The 15,727-nt window shown below is 35.0% G+C and overlaps 1 protein-coding gene across 5 annotated transcripts in view; it reads right to left on the reverse strand.

The window, feature by feature from the left end:
- Window positions 1–15,727, reverse strand: part of ACAP2 (ArfGAP with coiled-coil, ankyrin repeat and PH domains 2) — a 151,901-nt gene that overhangs the window by 58,211 nt on the left and 77,963 nt on the right. For all 5 annotated transcript variants that reach the window (XR_009008126.1, XM_057545291.1, XM_057545292.1 and 2 more), the window contains one exon: window positions 5,613–5,671. Coding sequence is in view for 4 of the 5 variants with exons in the window: in XM_057545291.1 (XP_057401274.1) it covers window positions 5,613–5,671 (59 nt within the window). In the remaining variant the exon portion in view is untranslated. The remainder of the gene's footprint in view (window positions 1–5,612; window positions 5,672–15,727) is intronic.

A 15,727-nucleotide genomic window follows, 5' to 3' on the forward strand; every position in this document is an offset into this window, starting at 1 on the left:
TACAGACAAGCAAAAGCTAAGAGACTTCAGAACCACCAAACCAACTCTACAACAAATGTTAAGGGAACTCCTCTAAGCCGGAAACACAAGAGCAGAAAAAGACCTAGAAAAACAACCCAAAACAATTAAGAAAAAGGTAACAAAACTTACATATCGATAATTACCTTACATGTGAATGGATTAAATGCTCCAACCAAAAGACACAAGCTCGCTGAATGGATACAAAAACAAGACCCATATATATGCTGTCTACAAGAGACCCACTTCAGACCTAGGGACACATACAGACTGAAAGTGAGGGGATGGAAAAAGATATTCCATGCAAATGGAAATCAAAAGATTTTGATTTCCATATGCATGGAATACTCATATCAGATGAGATAGACTTACTCATATCAGATATGATAGACTTTAAAATACAGACTGTTACAAGAGACAAGTAAGAACACTACATAATGATAAAGGGATCAATCCAAGAAGAAGATATAACAATTACAAATATACATGCACCCAACATAGAAGCACCTCAATACATAAGGCAAATGTTAACAGCCATAAAAGAGGAAATTGACGGTAACACAATAATAGTGGGGGACTTTAACACTTCATTTACACCAACAGACAGATTATCCAAACAGAAAATTAACATGGAAACACAAGCTTTAAACAAGATCGATTTAATTGATGTTTATAGGACATTCCATCCAAAAGCAGCAGAATACACTTCCTTCTCAAGTGTACATGGAACAGTCTCCAGGATAGATCACATATTGGGTAACAAATCAAGCCTCAGTAAATTTAAGAAAATTGAAATCGTATCAAGCATCTTTTCCGACCACAACGCTATGAGACTAGACATCAATTACAGGGAAAAAACTGTAAAAAAACACAAACACAGAGAGGCTAAACAACATGCTACTAAATAACCAAGAGATCACTGAAGAAATCAAAGAGGAAATCAAAAAATACCTAGAGACAAATGACAACAAAAGTACAACCCAAAACCTATGGTATGCAGCAAAAGCAATTCTAAGAGGGAAGTTTATAGCAATACAATCCTACCTCAAGAAACATGAAAAATCTCAAATAAACTATCTAACCTTACACCTAAACGGACTAGAGAAAGAAGAACAAAACAAAACAAAAAACAAAACAAAAAAAACCAACGTTAATAGAAGGAAAGAAATCATAAAGATCAGAACAGAAATAAACGAAACAGAAACAAAGAAAACAATAGCAAAGATCAATAAAACTAACAGCTGGTTCCTTGAGAAGATAAACAAAATTGATAAACTTTTAGCCAGACTCATCAAAAAAAAGAGGGAGAAGACTCAAATCAATAAAATTAGAAATGAAAAAGGAGAGGTTACAATGGACATCGAAGAAATACAAATGATCGTAATAGACTACTTCAAGCAACTATATGCCAATAAAATGGATAACTTGGAAGAAATGGAAAAATTCTTAGAAAGGTATAACTTTCCAAGACTGAACAGGGAAGAAACAGAAAATATAAACAGACCAATCACACGTAAAGAAATTGAAACTCTGATTTAAAAGTTTCCAACAAACAAAAGTCCAGGACCAGATGGCTTCACAGGTGAATTCTATCAAACATTTAGAGAACAGCTAACGCCTATCCTTCTCAAAGTATTCCAAAAAACTGCAGAGAGAGGAACACTCCCAAGCTCATTCTACAAGGCCACCATCACCCTGATACCAAAACCAGACAAAGATATCACAAAAACAGAGAATTACAGACCAATATCACTGATGAATATAGATGCAAAAATCTTCAACAAAATACTAGCAAACAGAATCCAACAACATATTAAAAGGATCATACACCATGATCAAGTGCGATTTATCCCAGGGATGCAAGGATTCTTCAATATACGCAAACCAATCAATGTGATACACCATATTAACAAACTGAAGAACAAAAACCATATGATCATCTCAATAGATACAGAAAAAGCTTTTGACAAAATTCAACACCCATTTATGATAAAAACTCTCCAGAAAGTGGGCATAGAGGGAACCTACCTTAACATAATAAAGGCCATATCTGACAAACCCACAGTAAACATCATTCTCAATGGTGAAAAACTGAAAGCATTTCTTCTAAGATCAGGAAGAAGACAAGGATGTCCACTCTCACCACTATTATTCAACATAGTTTTGGAAGTCCTAGCCACAGCAATCAGAGAAGAAAAAGAAATAAAAGGAATACAAATTGGAAAAGAAGAAGTAAAACTGTCACTTTCAAATGACAGGATACTATACGTAGAAGATCCTAAAGATGCCACCAGAAAACTACTAGAGCTAATCAATGAATTTGGTAAAGTTGCAGGATACAAAACTTATGCACAGAAATCTCTTGCATTCCTATACACTAACAACGAAAGATCAGAAAGAGAAATTAAGGAAATAATCCCATTCACCATTGCAACAAAAAGAATAAAATACCTAGGAATAAACCTACCTAAGGAGGTAAAAGACCTGTATGCAGAAAACTACAAGACACTGATGAAAGAAATCAAAGATGACACAAACAGATGGAGAGATATACCATGTTCTTGGATTGGAAGAATCAATACTGTGAAAATGACTATACTACCCGAAGCCATCTACAGATTCAATGCAATTCCTATCAAATTACCAATGGCATTTTTCACAGAACTAGAACAAAAAATTGCACAATTTGTATGGAGACACAAAAGATCTTGAATAGCCAAAGCAATCTTGAGAAAGAAAAATGGAGCTGGAGGAATCAGGCTCCCTGACTTCAGACTATACTACAAAGCTAGAGTAATCAAGAGAGTATGGTACTGGCACAAAAACAGAAATATAGATCAATGGAACAGGACAGAAACCCCAGAGATAAACCCATGCACCTATGGTTACCTAATCTATGACAAAGGAGGCAAGAATATACAGTGGAGAAAAGACAGTCTCTTCAATAAGTGGTGCTGGGAAAACTGGACAGCTACATGTAAAAGAATGAAATTAGAACACTCCCTAACACCACACACAAAAATAAACTCAAAATGGATTAAAGACCTAAATGTAAGACCGGACACTATAAAACTCTCAGAGGAAAACATAGGAAGAACACTTTTTGACATAAATCACAGAAAGACCTTTTTTGACCCACCTCCTTCAGTAATAAAAATAAAAACAAAGAAATGGGACCTAATGAAACTTAAAAGCTTTTGCACAGCAAAGGAAACCATAAACAAGACGAAAAGACAACCCACAGAATGAGAGAAAATATTTACAAACAAAGCAACGGACAAGGGATTAATCTCCAAAAAATACAAATAGCTCATGCATCTCAATATCAAAAAAACAAACAACGCAATCAAAAAATGGGCAGAAGACCTAAATAGACATTCCTCCAAAGAAGACATACAGATGGCCAAGAGGCACATGAAAAGATGCTCAATATCACTAATTAGAGAAATGCAAATCAAAACTACAATGAGGTATCACTTCACACCAGTCAGAATGGCCATCACCAAAAAATCTACAAACAATAAATGCTGGAGAGGGTGTGAAGAAAAGGGAACCGTTTTGCAACTGTTGGTGGAAATGTAAATTGATACACCCACTATGGAGAACAGTATGAAGGTTCCTTAAAAGACTAAAAACAGAATTAGCATATGACCCAGCAATCCCACTACTGGGCATATACCCAGAGAAAACCATAATTCAAAAAGACAGATGCACCCCAATGTTCACTGCAGCACTATTTACAATAGCCAGGTCATGGAAGCAACCTAAATGTCCACTGACAGATGAATGGATAAAGATGTGGTACATATATACAATGGAAAATTACTCAGCCATAAAAAGGAATGAAACTGGGTCATTTGTAGCGATGTGGATGGACCTAGAGACTGTCATACAGAGTGAAGTAAGTCAGAAAGAGAAAAACAAATATCGTGTATTAACACATATATGTGGAATCTAGAAAAATGGTACAGATGAACCTATTTGCAAGGCAGAAATAGAGACACAGACATAGAGAAAAAACATATGGACACCAAGAGAAAAAACATATGGACACCAAGGTGGGACAGGGGGGTGTGGGGTGAATTGGGAGATTGGGATTGACATATATACAGTAATATGTATAAAATAGGTAACTAATGAGAACATGCTGTATAGCACAGGGAACTCTACTTAATACTCTGTGGTGACCTAAATGGGAAGGAAATCCAAAAAAGAGGGGATATATGTATACATATAGCTGATTCACTTCGCTATACAGCAGAACTAACACAACATTGTAAAGCAACTATACCCCAATAAATTAGAAAAAAAAGAAAAAGAATGACCAAATGATTTTTAAACAGTAGTATACACCATAGGGAGCTTGTTAAAAATGCAAGTTCCAAGGGTCCTCTACCAGAGATTACAATTCTTTGTGTTTTCGGGATAAGCCCTAGAAATCTGAGGGATTTTCTTAAGACACGCCCTTGATTTCACTGTTACGGTGGTCTACAGACCACACTTTAAGAAACAACATTCATTTATTGTTGAAGAAAATTAGAAGGCCAAAGGACATGAATATATTCTTAAAATACACACACATAATGCTTTCTAAAAGAATTATGTACCAGTAAAGAGTAACAGTATCCATTTCAGTAGTCTGAAAATCTGAAACCTTGATTCATTAATGATCTTAGGTAAATATATAACATCCTTTTACTTTTTCTACCAAGGAATTAGGCAAAGTAACTTGAAGACAAATGACTTTAAAATAATAACAATAATAATAACGTGTACCTAGCAAAGACTTTAATAAGAAGCCATAAATTTTCATGTATACACTCTATAAGGACATTGTGAATATTAGTCTATTTTGAAGTGATTTATAAATGATCTGCAAGACATCACCTCCAGGACAACAAATTCTAACCTACTAAAACAGAAGTGCATTATGTTCATGAGATCTGCCACTATTTATAGCTTTTAACATCTGAATACTATATCATAATCAACTTTATCTATAATTTAATATATTCTCAGTCAGGAATTAAAAGACATAAAGTGAAATTATTAATGTGGAAAAGGAAAACGTTCCTAACTGGGAAGTTCAGATAATTTTTTTATTTCTAGTTTCATTTTATTTCACATATAAAATGTGATGAATGTGACACAAAAGGTTTGCTTTCCTTACTTATTATGCACCTTCATCACTCATTCTCATATATTCTATTATCTTCTCTACAAAGAAAATACCATATTGAGACAACTAGAATAACTGATAGTATTTCAACCACTTTTGGGATCTGCTTTGATTTTTTAAAGATCATTAGATTATTTATTTACATTAAAAAATTTTTTTTAGTCTGTAACAATTTGAACTATGTATCCTGAACACAAATTTCATAGTATAAATGATTCACTGAAAGGCACGAAGTCTGACTCCTTTACAGAGTAATTCAGGAAAAAATGCAATATAAATTTCACAAAGCAAAAAACACACAAAAACTCCCATATTTTCACTAAGTCATGTTTCTAAGTTCTCTCAAAAGATACCAACTCCCAGATGCTATCATTAACTGGTTGCTTTTCTTTTCTTTTCACTGCAACTGACTTACTCTTTGACAAAGTTCTGAAGCTGTGCCTTAATCGATCTCTGAGTTTGGTCAAATAGGATCTAAAAGAAAAGAAGGAACATTAAACAATTAGAAAAGTAAACAAAGAAAATAATTTTCATGTAGTTCTGTAAATATTACATCCTTCCAACAATATTCCAATTCTAATAACACCTACATTTCTTACTGAACATTGCATAAGAAATATTTAAAAAAGAAACAAACTGATTTTCAAGCCAATTTCATCCGTTTAAAAAGTAAAATTACTTCTATTTACAGAGGAATGAAATGTGCATTAATATTTAAATACAATCTTCAATCAGTAGAGCAATTTATTTCCTTGATTCTAATTCAGGCTTTGGAAGACAACCTAAAAGAGTAATACAAATTCTACTCTATCCACCACAGAAATTTCTTACTCTAATATATTAAAACAAAACAAATGAAAACAATTCTAGAACTGCCTTATACCTTAGTTAGAGGTTTCTCATTTAGGAAGACCTGTGGATTTAAATGTCTTAAATTCAGAATTCAAGTAAATATTATATAGCTCTTCAGGTTAAATTATTGCTAAGATTAAAGATGAGAATAAAATTTTATTTCTCATGACAATATTTTACGCCACTTAACGGATGCCACATATTTAACTCTATGTGTGGTAAATTTCACAGGGCTTGGCATGGGAATTCTAAGTACTTTCATAATTTACAGATACACTTCATTCAGTATCTGAAACACATGTCAGATGAAGAGGCAGAAAAATAAATATTAAAAACAAAAAGAAAACCTTATGTCCTTCAACTAACTAAAAGCAGTACCAAAAAAATTCAATCTCTACGGAATCTTACTATTAGCAAAGTCTTACGTCCTTGCCTAAATGCCAAACACACACACACACACACACACACACACACACACACACAAAACCTGGATTGAGTACAGGGTTTCAAAATCTGTCAATTCACTTCCAAAGGAAAAACAGTTTTGTATTATGTTAATCCCAAAGTATTAAACCCAAATTAAGCAGAAGAAAGGAAATAATGAAGATCAGATTGGAAGGCAACTAAATAGAAAACAGAAAATCAATAGCCAAAACCCAATGAAACCTAAAGCTAGTTCTTTAAAAAGATCTAAAATAGATAAACCCACAACCAAAGTGATCAGGAAGAAAGAAGACACAAATTTCATACAATAAAAAGGAGAGAGATGACTTCACCACAGATTCTACAGATATTAAAAAAGGATAATCAGGGGAACAATTTTATGCTGATAAATTCAATAGATGAGATGGGGAAATACTTTGAAGGACAAAAACTAACAAAGCTCAACTGTAGCAACGTTTTCTTAGGGCAGTTTCCCAAGGCAATAGAAATAAAGGCAAAAATAAACAAATGGGATCTAATCAAACTTAGAAGCTTTTGAACAGCAAAGGAAACCATGAACAAAATGAAAAGACAACCTACAGACTGGGAGAAAAAATTTGCAAATGTTGCGACTGACGAGGGCTTAATTTCCAAAATATACAAACAGCTCATACAACTCAACAACAAAAAAACAAACAAACAAATCAAAAAATGGGCAGAAGACCTAAATAGACATTTCTCCAAAGAAAACATACAGCTGGCCAATAGGTACATGAAAAGATGCTCAACTTCTCTAATTATTAGATAAATGCAAATCAAAACTACAATGAGGTCTCACTTCACACCAGTCAGAATGGCCATCATTAAAAAGTCTACAAATAATAAATGCTGGAGAGGGTGTAGAGAAAAGGGAGCCCTCCTACATTGTTGGTAGGAACGTAAATTGCTGCAGCCACTAGGGAAAACAGTATGAAGGTTCCTTAAAAAACTAAAAATAGAGTTGTCATATGATCCAGCAATCCCCCTCCTGGGCACTTCCAGAGAAAACTCTAATTTGAAAAGATACATGCACCCCAATGTTCATAGCAGCACTATCTACAATAGCTAAGACATGGAAGCAACCTAAATGTCCATCGACAGATGAATGGATACGTGGAATGCTACTCAGCCATAAGAAGGAATGAAAGAATGCCATTTGCAGCAATATGGGTGGACTTAGAGATTATCATACTAAGTGAAGTCAGCCAGAGAAAGACAAATATTATATGATATCACTTATATGTGGAATCTAAAATATGACACAAATGAATTTATCTATGAAACAGAAACAGACTCACAGACATAGAGAATAGACTTGTGGTTACCAAGGAGGAGGGGAGGTGGGGGAGGGAAGGATTGAGAGTTCGGGATTAGCAGATGCAAACTATTACATATAGGATGGATAACAACAAGGTACTACTGTATAGCACAGGGAACTATATTGAATATTCTGTAATAAACCATAGTGGAAAAGAATGTGAAAAAGAACATATATATATATATATATATATATACACATATACACACACACACACATAGCTGAATCACTTTGCTGTATACCAGAAACTAATACAACTTTGTAAATCAACTATACTTCAATAAAAAAATTTTTTAAAAAGAAGATATCAGAAACCTAAACAGAGTTCCCTGGTGGCCTAATGGTTAGTATTCTGGGCTTTTACTGCTGTGGCCTGGGTTCAACCCCTGGTCACGGAACTGAGATCCCACAAGCCACATGGCATGGCCAAAAAAAAAAAAAGAAACCTAAACAGAATTAAAGAAATAGAATCTATAGTGAAAAACCTCCCCTATCCTATAAAGTTAAAGCTAACTTTACATAAAACGTAGCAACCCCAATCCTAGGTATTTGCCCAAGAGAAATGAAAACTTAGGTTCATAACAAAATCTGTATACAAATGTTTTTTAGCAGTTTCATTCCTAATTGCCAAAAATTGGACACAACCTAAATGTCCTTGGAGAAACAAACTATAGTATATCTATACCATGGAATACTACTCAGCAATAAAAAAGAAAGAACTATTAATACATGCAACCACATACATGAATCTCAATGCATTTTGATAAATAAGTCATATTCAAAAGGGTACAAACTGAATGAGTCCAGTTATATGACATTTAGCAAAAGGCAGAACTATAGGATGGATATCAAATCAGCAATTTACAATGGTAGGGAGAGGAAGGAAAGGGTGACTAACAATGGGTTAATAAGAGTATTTCTAGAGTTAATGAAACTGCATCTTGATTGAGGTATGGAGACCCAACTGTATGCATTTGTCAAAACTCATAAAACTGTACACCACAAGGAATCAATTTTGTTACATTTAAATTTGAAAATAACTTTAATACCCTCTAGGTCCACCCCATTTGTCACAAATGGCAAGGTTTCATTCTTTTTTATGGCTGAATAATATTTCATTGTATATATACTCTACATATAATATATACACCACACCTTCTTCATCCATTCACCTATTGATAGGCACTTAGATTGCTTCCATATCTTGCCTATTGTGAATAATGCTGCAATGAACACAGGGGTGTATATATCTTTTCTTATTAGTGTTTTTGTTTTCTTTGGTTAAGTACCCAAGAGTGAACTTGCTGGACCATATGGTAGTTTTACTTTTAGTTTTTTGAGGAATTTCCATACTGTTTTCCATAGTGGCTGTATCAATTTATATTCCCATCAACAGCACACAAGGATTCACGTGTCTCCACATCCTCACCAATGCTTGTTACTTGTTAACGTTTAGATAACAGCCATTCTGACAAATGTGAGGTGATTATCTCATTGTGGTTTTGATTTGCATTTCCCTGATGACTAGTGATGGTAAGCATTTTTTCATGTGCCTGTTGACCATCTGTATGCCTTCTTTGGAAAAATGTCTATTCAGGTCCTCTGCCCATTTTTTTAATTGGGGTATTTGGGGTTTTTTTTGATGCTGAGTTGTATGAGTTCCTTGTATATTTGGGATATTGACCCCTTGTTGGATATAACATTTGTAAACATCTTCTCCCATTCAGTAGGCTGCCTTTTCGTTTTGTTCATGGCTTCCTTCACTGTATAAAAGTTTTTTAGTTTCACGTAGTCCCATTTGCTTATCTTTGCTTTTGTTTCCCTTGACTGTGGAGACATAGCCAAAAAAATATTGCTAAGACAGATGTCAAAGAGCATACTGCCTATGTTTCCTTCTAGAAGTTTTATGGCTTCAGATCTTACATTTAAGCCTTTAATCCATTTTGAGTTTATTTTTGTATATGGTGTGAGAATGTAGTCATCTGATTCTTTTCCATGTAGCTGTCCAGTTTTCCTAACACCATTCATTGAAGAGTCTGCCTTTCCCCCACTGTGTACTCTTGCCTCCTTTGTCATATATTAATTGCCCATATAAATGTGAGTTCATTTCTGGGCTCTCTATTCCGTTCCCTTGATCTATGTGTCTGTTTTTGTGCCAGTACCATACTGTTTTGATTACTGCAAGCTTTGTAGTATAGTTTGAGATGAGGGTGAATGACACCTCCAGCTTTGTTCTTCTTTCTTAAGATTGTTTTGGCTACTTCGGGTCTTTCGTGTTTCCATACATATTTTAGAATTATTTTCTCCAGTTCTGTGAAAAATGTCATTGGGACTTTGATAAGGATTACAATGAATCCCCAGACTGCCTGAGGTAGTATGGTCATTTTAAAAACATTATTTCTTTCAATCCATGAGCACAGTATACCTTTCCATCTGTTTGCATCATCTTTAGTTTCTTTGATCAGTGTCTTATAGTTTTCCAAGTATAAGTCTTTTATTTCCTTAGTTAGATTTATTCCCATGTATTTTATTGTTTGATGTGATTGTAAATGGGACTGTTATTTCATTGTTAGTGTATAGAAATGTAACAGATTTCTGCATATTAATTATGTATCTTGCAACTTTACTGAATTCATTGACGAGTTCCAGTAGTTTTTTGGTGGCATCTTTAGGATTTTGTATACATAGTATCATATGGCATCTGCAAACATTGACAGTTTTATATCTTCCTTTTCAAATCTGCATTCCTTTTATTTTTCTTGTCTGACTGCTGTGGCTAGGACTTCTAATATTTGCCATTTACTACAACATGCATGGACCTAGAGGGTGTTATGCTATGTGAAATAGTCAGACAAAGAAAGACAAATATTATATGATTTCACTTATATATGGAATCTAAAAAACAAAACAAACAAACATAACTAAAGAGAAACTACAGAAAAGCCTACTAGAACTAATAAGTGAATTTAGCAAGTCTGCAGAAATAAAGTCAGTTTACAAGATTCAGTGGTATTTCTCTACACCAGCAATAACCAATTAGAAACTGAACTTTAAAATATATCACTTACAATAGCACCAAAAAATAGGAAATGCTTAGGGATAAACTTGACAAAAGATATGCAAGACTTGTGCAATGAAGACCACAAAATACTGCCAAGAGAAATTAAAGAAAACCTAAATAAATGGAGAGATATATTGTGTTCATGGATTAGAAGATTCAATATTAGTAAGACGTCAATTCTCACCAAACTGATCTATATAGATTTGATGCAATCCCACTCCAAATCCCAGTAAGGCATTTTGTAGAAGTTTAAAACTTGATTCTAAAATATATATGGAAATGTAAGGGACCTAGAGTAGCCAAACCAATTTCGAAAAGAAGGAAGAAAGTTGAAATACCTAACTTACTTGATTTCAAGACTTATTATGAAACCTACAGTAATCAAGGCATTTGTAGTATTAAAGACAGGCAAAAAAGATCAATAAAACAGAATAGAGTCCAGAAATGACCAGTACATATGGTCAACTTTTTTTTTTTAAACAAAAGATGCCAACAGGGAAAAGGTAATTTTTTGAGCAAATGATGCTGGAACAAACAACTAGACAGCCTTATGACCAAAAAATGAAACTCGACCATTACCATGCAACATACACAAAAATTAACTTGGGATGGATCTACAGATCTAAACTAAACCTAGAATAGTGTTAGTGAACTTGGGTTAGGCAAACATTTCTTAATAGTACACAAAAAGAAAACTATAAAAGAAAAAAAGATCAATAAATTTACTTCATCAAAATTAAAAACTACTGCTCTTCGAAAGACACTGCTACAAAAGTAAAAAAGATAAGCCAAAGCCTGGGATAAAATACACATCTGCAAAACACTTATCTGACAGAAGACATATCTGGAATATAGAAAGAACTCTTATAACTAATAAGATAAACAGCCCAACTTTTTAAAATGGGCTAAAGATCTGACATTTCATTGAAGAAAATACATGGGTGGCAAATAAACACATGAAGATTCTTGGGATCCTTAGTTATTAAGGAAATGCAAATTAAAACCATAACAAAATTAAGAAGAGTATCCATACCAAGTGTTGGCAATCATGTGGAACAACTAGAACTCTCATACACTGCTTGTATAAAAGGATACAATCAAATTTGGAAAACAATTTCCAGATTTTGGAGGTTTTCTTTAATGAAATTTAAAACCTTTAGAAATTTAATGTATAAAAGAATATTAACATCATTATAAGCATTAATAAATAATAAAAGAAATTCTTCTTTCCATAATTTTTCTTAGCAATTTTTTTGTAGATTTCACTATATAAGTAGTTTTGTAGAAAGTTAAACATACTACCCATTCTACCTCTAGCTATTTACACAAAAGAAATAAAAGCATACATCTATACAGACTTTTACACATATTTTTTATAAGCAGCTTTATTTGTAATAGCCAGAATCGGGAAACAACTCAAATGTTCATTGTATTGGCTTTAAAATACGTTCACAAATTGTTTGACATCCTTCCCTTCAAAAGTGGAGCCTAGGGCTTCCCTGGTGGCGCAGTGGTTGAGAATCTGCCTGCCAATGCAGGGGACAAGGGTTCGAGCCCTGGTCTGGGAAGATCCCACATGCCGCGGAGCGACTAGGCCCGTGAGCCACAATTGCTGAGCCTGCGCGTCTGGAGCCTGTGCTCCGCAACAAGAGAGGCCGCGATAGTGAGAGGCCCACGCACCGCGATGAAGAGTGGCCCCCGCTTGCCGCAACTGGAGAAAGCCCTCACACAGAAACGAAGACCCAACACAGCCATAAATAAATAAATAAAAATTTAAAAAAAAAAAAAGTGGAGCCTAATTCTTTTCCCCTTGAGAGTGGGCTGGTCATAGAGACTTACTTCTAACAAATAGTAATATGGAGGAAGTGACAAACAGTAACTTCTGAGACTAAGTAATGGATAGTATTGCATCTTCCTCTTTGCCCTTACTCTCATATCATGTGTTTTGGGAGTAACCAGATTCCATGCAGTAAAAACCACTCAAGCAACCCGGCAAAGAGGCCTCTTGGCGAGGAACTGAGGCCTGCAGTCAACAGTCATATGCATGGCCCTATCTTGGAATTGGATCCTCCAACCCCAGTGAAGCCTTCAAATTACAGTAACCCCGGCCACATCTTATCAGCTATCTCATTAGAGACTCTGAGCCAAAGCCACCCAGCTAAGTCTCTCTAAAAATTCCAGGCCCAGAAACTGAGATAATAAATGTTTGTTGTTTTAAGCCACTATATTTTGGGGTAATCAGTTATACAGCAATAGATAACTAACACATCCATCAACAGGTGAATGGATAAACAAATTGTGATATATCTACACAATGCAATACTATTAAGCAATAACAAAAGGGGAATAAACTATTGCTACACAGACCATGATTGAGTCTCAAAATCATTACACTGAAAGAAATTAGACCAAAAAAAAAAAAAATCCATTTACATATAGGTCTGGACAATGCAAACTGATCAGTAATGACAGACAGCAGATCAGTGATTGACTAGGAATGAGGAGGTGGCAAATCGGAGGAGGAATTATAAGGCGGCACAAGAAAACTTTTGAGGCATAATTGTTATGTTCATTAAATTAATTGAGGTGACAGTTTTATAGAGGTATACATATGTCAACATTTATCAAATTGTACACTTTAATATACAGTTTATGTCAATCATTCCCCAGTAAAAAAAAAAAAAATCAATATATTCCAGAGAAAGAAACAATGGTTTTTGCCTATTATTGTTATTTTAAAACTACAAAAACATTACTAAGTTCTCCAAAATATAGCATTACCTAAACTAAAGTTTATATACATTTGGATAGAATGAGAAATATTTCAGGCAATTGTCAATAATCTAGCCTATTTTAACACCTTCATTAGAATGAAAAGTATGTTGTAATGCAAAGGCAACTGAGTAAAAACTGAGTCTCCCACTTGGCAGTTTCAAGCTATCCAGCTACCTAACAGCTAACTCTTCTTTCCTCTGGTGAACTGTTGCAAAGAGCTGCCTCAATAGGGCACTAATCTATTCCCCACTAAGAGAGAATTTGCAGTATTTCTTAAACTTTAAGACTTTGCCTTGTCAATGTCTCTGGAAATTAGGTGACAAAGGAATTTTGCAAGACTCTTCCCTAAATTTTTGCCCTTTACCTCATTTCCCTATTTTCCTTGTGTAGAGTTCTACTATCCTGACTAGTTGGGGGTTCTGATCAAGATCTTACCCAAAGTGCTCAGCAACCACCCAAAAACTTTATCTGGGCTTTAGACCAAAAACAAAATTTGTTTCATCCTCAGAATTGAGTACATACAGGTCTTCTCTTCCATGTCTATACCACAAAACCTGGGATGGTATAATAAAGTCAGAGTGACAGATTCCTTGGGTGGCATGAGTGGGGGGGTGGGGTACCAACACAAAAGCAAAGGTTCAGTTCCATTTTTGGAAATGAATGGCATTATTCCTAGCAACATATGTATGACAAATAATCAGCAATGTCATTTGACCTATCTGCTACTTATAAAAGGATCTTACCTTTTAAGAGGTAAGAGTGCATAAATATCATGGCTGTTTAAAACCAATGGCTTACACTCAGGTTATTCCCCACTCATGTCTGCACCCAGTTAAAGCAACACTATCTAGCTGTGTTCCGCAAAGGATGAAAGCTGAGATACACTACACAAATGGCAGACACTCTAGGAACTTTCGTAGAAGAATAGGCTACACATCCATAGATAGCACTGAACTATTTTCAGTTCTTGCCATTTAGGTCCCATTGGCCGAGACTAAAAATTTTGTAGTCTTTGTGATCCATTTAAATATTACTGAGCTACCACAGCAGTCTCTTCTGACGATTCTGCATGACATAATCATTCCTGTCCTTTCCAGAATCTATAGGCACAGGGCTATGGCTGTTAACACTGTGGATTCATTGAATCTTTTAATCTCATTAGGCCTGTTTATTACAGGCTTATAATAATCAAGAAGACTCTTCTTTGCTTTTATCAGAAACAGGTCCCAATAGGCAAATGAATATTTATTATGTGTTCCTGTTTTTCTACATCCCCTGCCTGTCCTAACCTATCCATTTATCTAACCTCTTCTTTCTCCCTTTCTTCATTTCTCTAAGGCAGTGGTTCTTCACTGGCTTGGGTGTGAATTAAAATCACCTGCAAAGCTAACAGAAAATATTAATACAAAGATCCAAGCTTATTGAAGGAGGACAGAATCCCTCTGTATTTTTTAAAAAGTTCACTAGGTGATTCTGTTACTCCAAGATTGAGACAAATCGCTCTGACCAGGGGTTCTCAAGTGTACAGTATTATAACCTGGGGAACTTTTAAATACCCTGATGCTGAGATAATTAGAAAAACTGGCAAGTATCAGGAATCAGAATTTTTAAGGTTCCCCAGATGTGAACCAGCATTATCCACATCACTTGCGTGCTTGTTAGAAATGAAGAATCTCCAGAACCACCCCAGGCTTACAGAATCAAAATCTGCATTTACCATGATTTCCAAGTGCTTGTTTGGGGGAAGAAGCAATGCATTGTTTCTCAAACTGGGCTGCACAATGGGAGGACCTGTGGAGCTTTAAAAATTACTGATTGCTGGTTCTTACTCCCAGAGACTCTAATTTTAACTAGTCTGGGTTGCAGCCCACTAGCACTCCACTGAGAAGAATTCATCAAGCCATCTAAATCACTAAATTACCTTCACTAAGAGCAAAAAAGGGCCTCCCTTCAGTGGATGTCATGACAGATACAGTCCTTGGAGGTGGGCAAAAACAGTCTTGAGAGCAGAAGTCAGCACATTTTTTCTGTAAAGAGCTAGACGGTATTTTAGGCTTGTGGG

The sequence above is a fragment of the Balaenoptera acutorostrata genome, chromosome 4, assembly GCF_949987535.1.
Source record: "Balaenoptera acutorostrata chromosome 4, mBalAcu1.1, whole genome shotgun sequence".
Classification (NCBI taxonomy): domain Eukaryota; kingdom Metazoa; phylum Chordata; class Mammalia; order Artiodactyla; family Balaenopteridae; genus Balaenoptera; species Balaenoptera acutorostrata.